At 44.4% G+C, this 14668-nt stretch overlaps 1 protein-coding gene across 1 annotated transcript in view; it reads left to right on the top strand.

Annotated features, from left to right (window-relative positions):
* Positions 1–5568: 5568 nt before the first annotated feature.
* Positions 5569–14668, top strand: part of rnd2 (Rho family GTPase 2) — a 41330-nt gene continuing 32230 nt past the window's right edge. Inside the window, exons 1-2 of the mRNA XM_085783457.1 lie at positions 5569–5900; positions 6415–6502. Of these exons, the coding sequence (XP_085639583.1) occupies positions 5799–5900; positions 6415–6502 (190 nt within the window). The 5' untranslated portion in view covers positions 5569–5798. The remainder of the gene's footprint in view (positions 5901–6414; positions 6503–14668) is intronic.

The following is a 14668-nucleotide window of genomic DNA, read 5'->3' as shown; positions in this document are numbered from 1 at the left end:
CGCTGCATGCTGGCTCCTCACCAACTCAATCTGGTCCTTGATTCATTTTTTTTCTCTCCTCGGTTTCATTTTCCCTCCTGTTGAGCGACCTGGCTCCGTCGTCTCAGTGTAATGAGTTTACTGGTGGAGTGCTGCGTCTCCTCTCTACGCACACCACCACTGTTCAGCACAGTCATACCGCTCCACACACATAATGCAGAAGAACAATACACCCACCTGCTGGCAGGTGCACAAAGCTGTGGTGAATAGCATGAGTGTGAAAAAAAAAAGAAAAGAAAAGAAAAGAAAAAACACCCACAGTTTACCGTAAGTGATTACGCATTAATGTGAACGCTTTAGTAAATGTGAAGTGTCCCTGACCTCGGGCTGAATAATCCACGAGGCCTTTAACAAGAGAAAAGAGCTGAGCAGAGGCAGGAGATGCAGCCAATCACATCAGGTTGAAGTGACACACGCATTTTTCTCATGTATTTTAAATAGGCCTGTTCCATTAATCGGCTTTGATTCGTAATCGCGATTATGTAGTCAGGACGATGTTAGAAACGTGAAATCGTAAAATCTATTTTTTACTCTATAGGGTAATTACGGTACAGCCCCTGTTCATGTATCTGTGCTGCACTGTGTTACCGTAGTGACTTCCGCCTCCTTCCTCCCATCACACTCTCCCCACACACTGTAATAACCTCGATTACGGACCACAGTGAGGTTTTCCACGCAGCAGCCGTTTAACTCAGGTGACAGAGTAACAACAGTCTCAGAACAGATCAGTGGCCGCTGCTGGTGGTGTGTTTTTAAATTAACGGGTTTGATTTTAGATCCATGTTCTCGCGTCGGACGCTCTGGCCAATCAGTGGAAGGCAGACGGTTGACGTCACGTTTTAGTATGTATGTGGTAGGTAGGTAGATAGATAGATAGATAGATAGATAGATAGATAGATAGATAGATAGATAGATAGATAGATAGATAGATAGATAGATAGATAGAAAAGAGATAGATAGAAAGAAAGAAATGATAGATAGATAGAAAAGAGATAGATAGAAAGAAAGAAATGATAGAAAGAAAGAAAAGAGATAGAAAGAAAGAAAGAAAGAAAGAAACGATAGATAGATAGATAGATAGATAGATAGATAGATAGATAGATAGAAAAGAGATAGATAGAAAGAAAGAAATGATAGATAGATAGAAAAGAGATAGATAGAAAGAAAGAAATGATAGAAAGAAAGAAAAGAGATAGAAAGAAAGAAAGAAAGAAAGAAAGAAAGAAACGATAGATAGATAGATAGATAGATAGATAGATAGATAGATAGATAGATAGATAGATAGATAGATAGATAGATAGATAGATAGATAGATCTAGGCAAGGCGAGCAGCCCTGAATTCAAAACAAAACGATGAGCTGGAGAAGTTCTGTCCAGTTTCGTTTATGAAGAAACAGTATTTCAGCCGGTGTGTCCCATGGTCTGTGTCTGGGATTATTACACAAAAGCCTCCTGTACTAGTGAACACATACTGCCACCTGCTGTTGAACTGAGGCCAAGACAGAGAATAGATTTGGACTCTAAAAGGTTCAGTTCCCTCAAAATGCAAAGAATCATGTTTCCTATAACTTGTCTGAGCTGCAGTGGAGCAGTTTAAAATATAAGTGGCTTCAGTTCAAGGTTTTTATAGATGATACAAATGAATTTATTAATCCCAAAAGGGAAATTCATTTGTCTGGCAGCTCATCTACCACTTGCAGAAGAATTAAAAAGCCTGATGTCTGTAAAGGATCTTCTATATCTCTCCGTCCATCAAGATCAAGCGATAGAAAGGACCTACACTACATCTCCACCTCCAAGCCTTTAACCTTTGCACCAGCAGCAGCAAGACAAACACAAAAAGCACCTCTTCATCTCAGCTGGAACAGGGAGACATCCTCCAGACCTGCTGCTTCGGTTTCAATGAAAGAAGCTCCTCTCCCCACAGAAGTATCCATCAGTAGTTGACAAAATACGACAAAAACACAACAAAAATAAAGCAAAGATTGGGTAAATACTCAGAGCCACCAGACTGTTCTGGAAAAGTATATTAAATTGTGATCTTACAGTTGTCTAATAGCTTTTTTTTTTTTACTTGTGATCCCCAGTGGTGTTTCACGCAAATACTGTAGGCTACATAAAGCCAGTTAATTGAGGAAATAGCCTACAATGAAATGTGTTTGTTAAGTTCTGTTTTGGTGTCACATGAAGTGTAACCTAAGATCAATAAAGGAGTGTGACGCCTGCAGATATTGTTGATTATTGTTTTGTGATTGAAGGGCACATTAATAATACGATTATTCTACTTTCTGCTATACTTTTAATTCAAGATTTGAGATTTTAATTGTTTTGTCTGGTCAATGAATGAAATAAACTTATATCAACTAAACTCTAGATGACTATGTATTATATTTATTAATCAATATGTGAACAAGAACACACTCTCTGAATCTCACAGGCTGTAACTACCGGTATGTCGCTCTAAACCACCAACATCTCAGGTTGAAACAAATACAATGCAATCAATTCATCAACAATAAAAACACAGCTGTAACAGAATCAAGTTACTCACTCATTGCGTAGGAAAATCAGGTCTGGATGGAAAATCCTCAAGGACCGACTGGGAGAGAGGTTCATCCTCCACTGGGACCAGACCGGCTCCAGGCTCCAGGTACAAACTTTACAGGTGGTTTGACCTCTGCTGGTCTCTGGTCTCGTCTCCGTCATCTTCCTCAGTGGAGGAAAACCTGGAAGTCTACTGGTCACTGCTCTGCACCGTCTCACCTGCCTGTGGAGGGATGACAGGTCAAGCTGAGGGGGCGTGGCTTTAGAGCTCATAGGAAGCCATCACTACTCTACTTTATCTTTGCATGGAAAGTACCTGCCTGCTGCTTTAAAATCTCGCGTACAGAAGCTTTACCTGCAGGAGCAGACGTCGCCACAACACGAACGCTGTAAGTAGAGAAGAAACAACCTGCACCGACTTTTGTCCAAAATAAGTTCTGGAGGACACAGGTCGCACTCAGTCCTGATAATACATCCATGGTCTTATCTCTCCCCTCCGTAGCTAGGCTACTAAACCAAACGACCGAACCACCATGTGCACAGAGGTACGGTGGCCCGGAGAGCTCAACGAACTGCAACTGTAGAAAAACCTACATCCATGAGAAAAACACGGGCAAACCATAGGGGGCAAACAGACAAACAAACAAACAAACAAGTCCTACAACAACCCGGAAGTGTTCCCAGTATTTCAAACGTCACGTGTAACGATTGTCAAGACTTTTTTTTCCCACCCCAGTCTTAAAAAGTGTTTTTGACTATCCCAGTACGAAGTTTGATGGGTTTTGTGTTTTGTTTTGTTTTTGTTTTTTTGCAGAAATTGAATTTATTCGTAATAATATTTTGATAATTACCGGTAGTCTTTTTAGATATATTTTTTAAATTATATTTATTTTTATCACAGTGGTGGAATTGCATCGGTTACTCCTCATACATTTAAAGTTTATTAGCCTACATTTATATTTGAGTTTCTATGTTTTTGTATTTCTTTTGCCTTTCCTTTTGTTTTTGTTTTATTCTTTCAACAAGCTGTTTGAATTTATTATAGAGCACTTCAACAATGATTTAAACCATGTCCTGCATTCACATTCTTGTCAAACACATTTCACATTAGCTTCCTGCAAATCCAAATAACAGAATTACACAATTTTTTTCCAAACATTATTTAATCTGGAGAATCACTGAGAGCAAGCCCTCATTTCCAATGATTTTGAGAGTACAAGACAGATATTTACAACACAATATAGCCTACTACAGATAAAACAACAGAAACACAGCATAAATTAAAGAAAGAACACAATCTATATATTTAATTCACAATTTATTGGTAAAAAAAATGTTCTTTCCCCTTGAGACCAATTAATCAAACTAAATCTCCACGTCACATAACACTCCCAAAAATTCCCATCATGTCAGCTCGTTAATTTAATGTGTGTGTGTGTGTGTGTGTGTGTGTGTGTGTGTGTGTGTGTGTGTGTGTGTGTGTGTGTGTGTGTGTGTGTGTGTGTGTGTGTGTGTGTGTGTGAGAGAGAGAGAGAGAGAGAGAGAGAGTGTATGTGAGTCCAGCAGGGGGCGCTGTCGGTCTTCACGGGCTCCAGCGATGACTCAACAGTGTCGACCATCTACATGTGTTGGCACGTGGTCGCGGCGTCATTCAATGATCTCATTCACAAAACCATTAACTCCGCTGCTGCTGGGGGGCGCGTGCAGGGAGCATCATCATCATCATCATCATCTGCAGTTGAAGTGAAGGCGATGAGACTCATAAAGACACCGGTCACCTCTAACTGCTCAGACTGATGGACTGTTTTATCTGGGCGCGCGCGCAGCATTTATTAGTATCTCCATTAATACGTCATGTTGGCGCTAAATCAAAGAGGCGTGAGAGCGACGCTGCTGCCCCACCACCAGAGAGATGGAGGAGGAAAAAATATAGATCTTATAGTGATTATCCCTCAAACAGCTGCCACTGTTAACACATAAATTATAAAAACAATATATTTTACAAGAATTTTTAATTATCTCTAATTAGAAATTAAAGCTTCTTATAATGCGATGATGTGACTGAACTCCATCATAAACCTGAGCAGCAGCAGAAGAGCTCATGTTTATCATCAGCATTCAAGACTGAAGTAATGAAAACGATTACTTGACAGACTCTATGGTGGATGACAGGAGTGTGATGCATTCACGCTACTATCTGTTTGTAGGATGAATCATACACCTGAGCTCTGCCAAGCAGCAGCTGCACTGATGACAGTGGTACAACTGTTTTTGTTTTTGTGCTCCAGAAATAACAGTAACAGAAAAAAAAATCATGGGTGAAGCATAAACAAGACCTAAGATGAATCAATTGAGCTTAATTGATAATTATTTATAGATTGACTAATAATTTATCAAACATGAATCCATAGCTTACTTATTTAGGCTACTCATACAAATAACATGAAAGTGCATCTTAAAATGCATTTATATTGTGTTTTCCCCATATTATTATGGTATAAAGACGCATTTTCCTTATATTAATGTATATATTTATCTTGTATAACTGTAAATATCTATATATTTAGCTTGTTCTATTCCTATGTAGGTCAATTCAATCTCTGATTCTGATTTGATAAGGTTGGAACAAGGGGGAATATGGCAACCCCTGTCTTAATTAGCCTATATAATGTTATAGGAATATGATGGGATGTCATATATAAGAGGACATCAGGTCACTGTATGTGAACACTTTCCCCTCACAGCTGCTTTATTATTTCCCTTCCATCAGCCTGAGTTGAACGTGAGTGATGTGGAGATGAGGAAGGCGTGGCCACTCACCAAACCAAACCAAACCAAACTACCGGAGTTTCCAGGGAGCTGCTGCTGCTGCTGCTGCTGCTGTGTGCGCGTGTGCTGCTTCACTCACACTCTCACGCTCAGGCTGTGAGTGAGTGAGTGAGTGAGTGAGTGAGAGAGAAAGAGAAAGAGAGAGAGAGACCGGAGCGCTGCGCGTCGGACCAGAGCTGGATCTGGAGCTGGAGCTGGAGCTGGGTAAAGCGCGCACCGCACCGCACCACATCGCACCGGCTCGACGCATGTATCTGAACGTTTTTCTCTCGCGTCTCGTCTCGGATGCTGGAGGCAATCGACAACCACCACAGTAACAACAACTACTACTACAACAACAACTACAACAGCAGCGGCAGCATCATCACACCTCTGACGGACGGACCATGGACAGTCTAGGCAGCCGCTGTAAGATTGTGGTGGTGGGGGACACGCAGTGTGGGAAAACGGCACTGTTGCACGTTTTTGCCAAGGACTGTTACCCAGAGGTAGGTGCACACTGCTGCCGACAGACAGTCCCACAACTTATTGTTTTCATTCTCATGCAGTGCGTTGTTGTTGTTGTTGCAGTGATTAAAATCTATAATAGAAGAGGAAGTGGCTCAACTTCAGCACTTGTTCAGCAGGTTCCTACACCTGTCCTCACACACAGAGAGACAAACAGGCGTGTTGGAACACAGGGAGGGGGGAGGAAACTCTAATGAAAGCCTGTAAAATCCCAATAAACAGTCCTGTAATGGCCTAAACTGACTTTTATTGTGTCTGCAGAGCTGCCTGTTAAACTCGAAGGCGTTGTCTTCACTGTATCTCAATAATAAACCTCCTGAAGGAAATCTGCAGCTCTTTGGCTTTGTGCTGTGAAATGTCAAACGTCTCTCTTTGTTGATTGTTTGATTGACAGCTGCTTTGTTGTGTCATATATTCCCATTCTTAACACACAAAGGCTTTTGGTTCTAACTAAAATAAAATTATTTATTATTAATAATTTGTTTTTATTTCCAGAACTACGTACCCACCGTGTTTGAAAACTACACCGCCAGCTTTGAGATAGACAAGCAGCGGATCGAGCTGAACATGTGGGACACGTCAGGTAAGACGACTTCATGTCTTCGTGTCTGCATCATTCAGTCCCATCAATCCCACTCCCTCCATGCTGCCGTGCACGCTCATGCGCATGCTCGTGCACACTCGTGCTCATGCTGTGACCGTGGGAGGACTCTCCTCCAACTTGTCCAGCAGCAGCAGTCGCTCAGTGACAAACAGCTTCAGATGTCTTTTTTTTGTTTTTAGCTTCTGCTACTTATGATTGTTGTCTTTGCCTGAGACTCCGGTGCCAGTCGAGTCTCTGTGTGTCTCTGTGTGTGTGTGTGTTGTGTTTGCATTCCTGCCTCTCCTCCTCTGTTCACTGTGTGTGTGTGTGGCTGGAGCTTCCCATGCTCTGGTCAGGGTCAGGCGACTGCAGCAGGGCCGGGTGGAGGAGGTGGAGGGGGCGGGGGGGGCATGGATAATTCAGACAGGATGTGTCTCTCTGCGTCTCTAACTGTTTAAGTGTTTTCATCCAAGAAAGACAAATGTGGCTCAGATCAGAGACCGTCTGTCTGCTGATGCTGCTTAGCTCCGTCCAATCAGACGGCAGCGTCCACATTTCATTCAGTCATTAATTAAAGCCCCAGTATGTAACTTATTTGGCTTTTTATTAGCAAAAAACAAATATTGCTTTCATAAATACGTATTTCCCGTAAGTGGAATCACAAATGAAAGCTTTCTGGTACCTTAGAATGAGTTGTTACAAGTCGTTACAATACATAAGTGGGCGACGCACCGAACCGAGGCGGCCATGTTGCATCACCATTTTTTACGTTGAGTGGCAGCGTGACCGTAGGTAACCATGGAAACTCACCGGAGCTGTCGGCTAGGGGAGAAAGTTTTCCAGGTAGCGCCTGTTAAAACTGTCACCACTGTGTAGTGTGAGGAAGGACGGAGGCACTGGTGTTGCATTCAGGTGCAGTCAGGCAGACGGCCGTCGGCAAACCAACCGGATGTCATTTTACTCGACGAGAGAAAGACGGTAAAACGTGGGTCAGGTAAACAATATGACATCACCATGACAACATGTTGTCACGCCTGTTTTGTTTTGCCTCATGCTGGCGGACCACTTGTCTACATAGACGCTTGTTTATCCTGTTACATGCAGCGTCTGTTGTCTGTCTGACGTCTGCCCGATTTCACGTGAATGCAACATCAAAAATACATTCCGATATGCAACCACACCGCTAGATGGGGGGAATTCCTACATGTTATACCTTTTAATTAATGAATTATTAATGCAAAGTTTACACAGCTGGCTACCACACACACACACACACTCTCTCACTTCACCCTGAAAGAAGTTCATTCATGCAGGTCTCAGCTCAAAGTTTTTCTAGACGTCACGTGTGATCCGTGCAGAGCAACGACGACGTCACGTCAGAGTGGAAATGTTTGGAAGGAGTCGGTGCAGTGTCAGCAGTGTCGGGGACTTTCTCTGGAAACAACCCACGCCTTTGTCTTTGTTAATGATCTGTGTGTATGTGTGTGTGTGCGATCGCCATCGGGCTTCGAGGGGGGAAAGTCGTGCAGTGTTCAGGACGAGCAGCAGCAGCAGCATCATCATCATCATCATCAGTGAAGCTCCACTTTCATCCCGGCCTTGTCAGCGCCAGATGGATTTACTGCTCTGAGACTCTGCTGCATCTCAGGCTCCGGTGCCAGCTAAGGGCCCCCGCCGCGACATGGCCTCTCAGGGGGGGGAGGGGAGAGGGGGGCCCCACAGTGGGAGCCTCCCGTCCCCTGGGGGAATTCCTGCTTTTACCATAAACATTCCCAAACTCTAAAACCATCTTCCGGGAGTATTTTTATACGTCGCGCAAGTCAGCTGGTGCAGGAATGTTGTTTTTTCCTTGGACCTCGTGTCGACCCAGAGAGTAAATCAGCTTCAGCCTGTCAGTCAGCAGGGGTCGGGGGGGTCGGGGCGGCCTCAGGGGCCACAACTTAAGAGGAGTTCCTTATCTCTGGGGCAGTGACGGCCTAATGATACAGTGGGAATGTGGAGCTTCTGTCCATCTTCTAAAAAAAAAAATTGAATCACCTTTGGCTCTGTTCAACTTTAATCTCCAGCCTGGAGCCGCCCACAACACACACACACAAACACACAAACATGACGTCACCCAACCCTCAGGGCAAATGTGTGTGTGTGTGTGTGTGTGTGTGTGTGAGGTCCTCGTGTGGTGTGGCATTATTCACTGATTCACAGCAAACACAGATGTTCATATTATCTCTCAACAAGAAAAATAATTGGCTCGCACTTATATGAAAAAGGCTTTCATCTGAAGAAAATCGCACGTCTGCCATCGCTTCTCGTTTGGAGTCTGAATTTTTTTTTTATTGCTCTCTCCGTCTCCTCTTTCAGCTCCTTCTTCTTCTTCTTCTTTTAGCAGTGTGTTATTTTTTTTGTAATTTTCTTTCATGTAGCAGCCACAGCAGCAGTTTCAGCAGCTCCGGCTCTTAGAGCTCATTCAAACCGCCACCATTCATCAGCAGAGAAACTTTCAGACTGAAATCAATTTAATTTCAGATGTGTGCATGTGTGTGTGAGTGTGTGTGGGGTTAAAGTGGCGGCATGTGACACAAGTTAAAACCCCTGTGAAGAAGTTCGACCTGTGAATTCGCTCCATTTGCAAAAAAAAACAAACAAAAAACAGTCTGGACAGCTCTGACCTTTGAGGGAACGGAGAGTCTGAAGTGGAGGAAGATGAGGAGCGGAGAGGCCAGCAGTGGTGCCTTGAACGCAACACGACCTAAAGTAGCCTCCTCCTCCTCCTCATGACCTGCTGGACGTACATTTCTATATACACTGTTGTGCCCTTTTTCTGTCGGAGCTACGGAAGCCCTGAGCGGCCAGAAGGTCACACGGTTTATGTCCTCCGTTTCACCTTAAGATCATCCTGAAAACAAAACATTGTTTTTTTCCTGAGATACCGTAACAATGATGGTTGCGTAGTTAAAGGGATAGTTCAACATTTTGGCAAATTGACCCATTGCCATAATACTTATAGTCATAGCAGTAGGTTCGTTACCTTTGATTGTCGATGTAAGCTATTTTTTTAGAACGGCGCTCTGGTGGACAAGTTGTGACCTGCACATTCACCACGCTATGAGATAATAACGGAACGTTACCAGACAGAGTTGTTTTAGAGGTAAATTCATGCAAAACTGCTGATGCGCGTTGCCTTCAGGGACAGTTTTTCATCAAGCAGTCTCTGTATTTACCTCTAAAACAACTCTGTCTGGTAACATTCTGTTATTATTTCATAGCGTGGTGAATGTGCAGGTCACAACTTGTCCACCAGAGCGTTCTGGAGTTGTTGGATTGTGTATTTGATGAGTTTGTTGAGGGAAACCAAGAAATCCCATCAGCCTCCGTAGCGTAGCTCTGAGCAGCTCGCGGCTCTGCTCCGCCGTTCTAAAAACAGCTTGCATCGACAACTAAAGGTAACAAACCTACTGCTATGACTATAGGGATTATGGCAATGGGCCAATTTGCCAAAATTTGGAACTATCCCTTTAAGATCATCCAGAAAACGAAACTTTGTTTTTTTCCTGGTGGCGTTACGCTGAGCGGCATCTCTCTGTCATTATCTGGTATCCATAGAGACGCCCAGGGCCACAGACCGGTCATTTGTGTTCTTAACAACAAGAAAACTACATCAATAAGCCTGTTACATAACATCACCTGAGGCCACAGCGTTGTTCAACATCATCAGTGTTCCTTGTTGTTTGTTTGTGCAACATGTGGAACGTCTGCAGGTTTTAGTTGTGTTCAAGTGTTTTCAGTGTATTTTTACTAGTTTTTTCAGTCCCGTCTTTGATCCTGAAGCCTCCCTGACCTCTTCTTAGATGACGTACACTAATGTTTGTATTGTCCATAACGATGAGACATGAGGCGGTTTCAGTCTGAGTCATTCCTCGATTGAAGAGACACATGATGGACTGATCAATAGTTCCCTCTACTTCCTCTGACATTTCTGATGTGTCCTTCTCTGTGAACACACTGTGGCTACTTCATGTCTTCTTATCTTGAGATCTCGTCTTTGCTATCTCAGGAATGCAGCGGATATAAAACATATGACTGTTTTGGCAGCTCAGGGCTTCCGTACAGCCACAGCCACAGCCACAGCCACACACAGTCCTCTGGTTTCATCTGGACTTGACATTTTGCATCAGTCAATCCTCCCATTTGTTCTTCCCTAAGCCAAAAACCAGCCCAGTCCAGATATACAGCTGTTTCCCCCTCCGACCGCCGAGCTCTCAGCCTCCTCACATAAACTATTGTCTCCCTTTTTAATTGCTGGTGAAGTCTTCCTGCTGCGCTCCGGCTCCGTTCATAAAGCTTTATTGATCGCCATCCCAGGCGAGGCTGTTTAAACAGCTTGCATGGTTCACTTTTTTCTAACCAACACGGTTTAGATGTGTCGTGTTCTGCCATAAAAAAAAAAAAAAACGCTCCTGGCTTTCATGGAAGTCGACCATTGATTAGCCTCGCTCTCATTAATTCCTGCTTCTTCCGCCGGGGTTTGGTCCTCGCAGGGTGAGACGGGTGAGGGGAGGGGGGTGGGTGAGGAGTTTGTCTAATTGAGGTCATTACGGAGCAGCATGTTTGTGTGTTTGTGTTGAGCGTTTTTAAGGAACGGGGGGGGGGTCAAACAGCCGGAGGCCGACTGACTCTGAGCCGTGTTTTGTATTCATCCCGGCGTCCGTTCACGACCACGTGGAGAATTAAATCAATTAGAAAGCGATTGAATGGAATTCAGATGAGAGAAACCTCGCGCCTTGTGTTTCAACAAGATGCACGATCAGCCGTGCAGCCATCGATTCAGAAAATCACACGTATCTGCGTCTTAACCGACTTTTTAAGTGGCCAGACTGTCGGTGTGGATCGGAGATAACTGGTGTCAGGGCCGTTAGGTATTACTGTCGACGCTCTCAGGGCCCATTGGTAGTCAGCCGGTCTGGGGTCTTTTAGTGAGGCCTCGGGCATTAATACACTCTTCCTCTCTCTCTCTCTCTCTTCCCAATATGGCAAAACGCTGCCTGGGAAAGACTCAAAACCTTCACTAAGAGGTTTTTCAGTACGTGCAGCTCCTTCCAAGTCCTTGTCAGGACAGAACAGAGCAGACCAGGCCGAGCCGAGCCGGGCCGGGCCGGGCTGGGATGGGCTTCCCCCTGCAGCTCTGTCACGTCTTTAACGCCTGACCTGCTTCTCACATGAAGACTGGAGCTCTTGCGTCCTGTTTAGTCATGCTGGAGTGCACTTTCGAGTGGCAATCCACAGGAATCTCGTTTTTCTTTCTTCTTTTGCTGACGTCTTCGTACTAATCTCTCCCGCTGTTTTTTTTTCTTTTCTTTACACTGTACTTCCGACCTCAGAAACCACTCAGTCAGTCCAACCACGTTGCAGGCCCATCGCTTTTCATCCTGGTGAGTCGTTCTAGCGGATGGAGCGATGCTGGATGCTGGATGCTGGATGCTGGATGCTGCATGGCTACTGGCTGGCATTCAAACTGCTCTGTTTTCTCTCTCTTTTTTTTATTATTTTTTCCAAACAAAGCGCTGTTTCCGTTGCTGGGAACATGAAACGCATCACTTGCTGTGCAGCGGAGGATTTTCTCCTCCTGCATCAGCCCAGCCTCAGCCTGACACCAGCTGAGCACAACAACAAACAGAAAAACGCTTTTCCTGAACGAGCCACAGGTAGAAGAAGAAGCTGCACATTCGGAAAAAACAACAAAAAAAAAACTTTATTTGTTTGAAAGATTTCACAGAGACTCTTAGATAAAATTACCACCCCAGATGAGTGTCACAGCCCTCACACCCCCCACCTTGTGTTCTGCCTCCTGTGCCGGAGACGAGACGTCTTTTAATGTTTTGTTGTGACTCATCGGCGGCGACAGAGCTGTCTGGCGTTTTCACAGGCAGAGTTGCGATTGTTTTTGACTTGAGGGGAGGATAACAAGACACTGCAAGTGTGTTACACCGCTCCCAGTTGCCGGCACTCACCCGAAAGTCACAGCTCCTCTTTTCCCCTCTCCTGTCTCTTCTCTCTCTCTCTCTCTCTCTCTCTGAACTTTCCCGCCGTCTTTATCCTCTTTCAGCTCCACATTCTCCGTGCGCTGGACCAGCAGGGCGTCCGGAGGCCTGTAAAAACACGCTGAGTTCACTGGGCTTTCTTGTTCCTCAACACTTTCCGCTTGATTAATCTTTAATAGAGAATGAGGGAGCTACAACCGCTGCACTGAGCAGATATAAAAATCAACAAACTCCATCCATCCATCCATCCTCTCCACCCTTGAACCCCACAGCTCAGTGGAGCAGGAGGATGCTCAGAAGAACCAGACCAGACTGGATTGGATCTGATCACAGGAGATTACATCATCCTGTCCTGTTGGTCTGTTTGTATTAAAGCAGAAGTAAGCAATCCGGTCGTTTTGGCTAACTTCTTGTTAGCCGATGGAGTTAACCCTAACCCTAACCCTCGTCCCTACGTCACCAGATTCACGCGCATCCCTTGGCTGCACACACAGAGAGGACCGCCCCTTTATGCCGTTCTCTCTCCTCATTGGATAAAGGTTGTAGGATACAAGGAAAGTTTTCTCCTCGGCTTACAGCAGAGCAGAGTGCCTGACAGACCCGTGTTTCGGACCAAACACTCTATATAAGTGATTTCCGTCGGAAGATATAACTATTTAAGACTTATATTAACATAAATATTCCGCTTACTTCCGCTTTAACTAAACCGTTACACACACAAAAAAACAACATCTTCATCCTCCAGTCGGACGTATTACAGTTGAGTGCTGGTTGCAAAGCCATTGCATATTTAACTTCAGACTGTAAATATTCCTTTTGTTTATTTTCGGCGGCTTCCTGAAGGCGAGGATGACGACATCCTTTCACCTGCTCTTCACAAGCCTGAGCGTATTCGCGCCGAGCCCAGAGCCCTGAAACTCGCTCTGAGACTCTGTTCCTCACGCAGCCCAGGGCCATAACCGCCTCAGACAAACCTGTTTTGATGATGCACAGCAGGCTGGAAGCCACCAACCCCGCCATCCTCCCCCATCCTCCCCCTCTCCTCCCACCCCTGTGCTGAGGAAGGGCGGGGGCCACATGACAGTTTTAGGTAATGAGTAAACAGAAGAAAGTGAAGCTGGTAAAAGAACTGTCTGTCCCAGTGATGAAACAAACACTGTTTTAGGACGTCAACAACCGCAACTTCATCCTCACACGTGATCACATTAAGGCTGCGGCTGCTGGTCAGTTTTTATTAGCTATTGATTAAAGGATAATTGCTGTTTTTTACAACTTGGACCTTAAAGCATAAAATGCGATCATTTACTCACCCAGATAACTTTGGTGTCATTACAAGTCGTTCTGACGAAATTAGCTCCAGCCGAGAGACGTGTATATCCATATAATGTGAGTCTACAGGGCAGCGCAATGCAGCCTCTAAATAACACATTATCTGCCATGAAACTCATTCATTTCACCAGTATTTTGTTATGACACACTAGTGCTATTTCCCCTGAGTCCGGGGTTAGCTGTTATCAACATCCGGGGTCTGTAGGTTGACTTACTAACCAAAATATTGGTGAAATGAACAAGTTTCACGGCAGATAATGTGTTATTTAGAGGCTGCATTCTGCTGCCCCGTGTACTCATATTATACGGATATATGCGGCTCTCGGCTGGAGCTAATTTCGTCTGAACGACTTGTAATGACACCAAAGTTATCTGGGTGAGTAAATGATCATATTTTATGCTAGAAATAAGGTCCAGATTGTAAAAAAACCCCCGGCATTTCCCCTTTAATTGATAGATTATTCTGTTGAGAAAAGACCAGAGACTAATGAAAAACGTCCAGTTTCTCATGAGGCTTCTTTTCCTTTTTTGTTAAAAGACCTCCTCCAGTCAAACTAAAGTCTTTAACCATGATGACATAAAGTGTTTCATGTTGTTTTCAGGTCGTCTGTCTGTCTGTCTGTCTGTCTGTCTGTCTGTCTGTCTGTCTGTCTGTCTGTCTGTCTGTCTGTCTGTCTGTCTGTCCTGCTCTTGTGGACACGATGTCTCACTTACATCTCAACTGAACATCTTAAAGTTTGGCGTGATGTTCGCTAGGACTGAAGGAAGAACGGGTGTGACTTCATACTATAAACATGGTTTG

Source organism: Trachurus japonicus, chromosome 8 (assembly GCF_045865225.1).
Source record: "Trachurus japonicus isolate A0001 chromosome 8, Traja_1.0".
In the NCBI taxonomy this organism is placed as follows: Eukaryota; Metazoa; Chordata; class Actinopteri; order Carangiformes; family Carangidae; genus Trachurus; species Trachurus japonicus.
The sequence above is the reverse complement of the archived record's forward strand: the minus strand, read 5'-3'. Positions and strand labels throughout refer to the sequence as shown.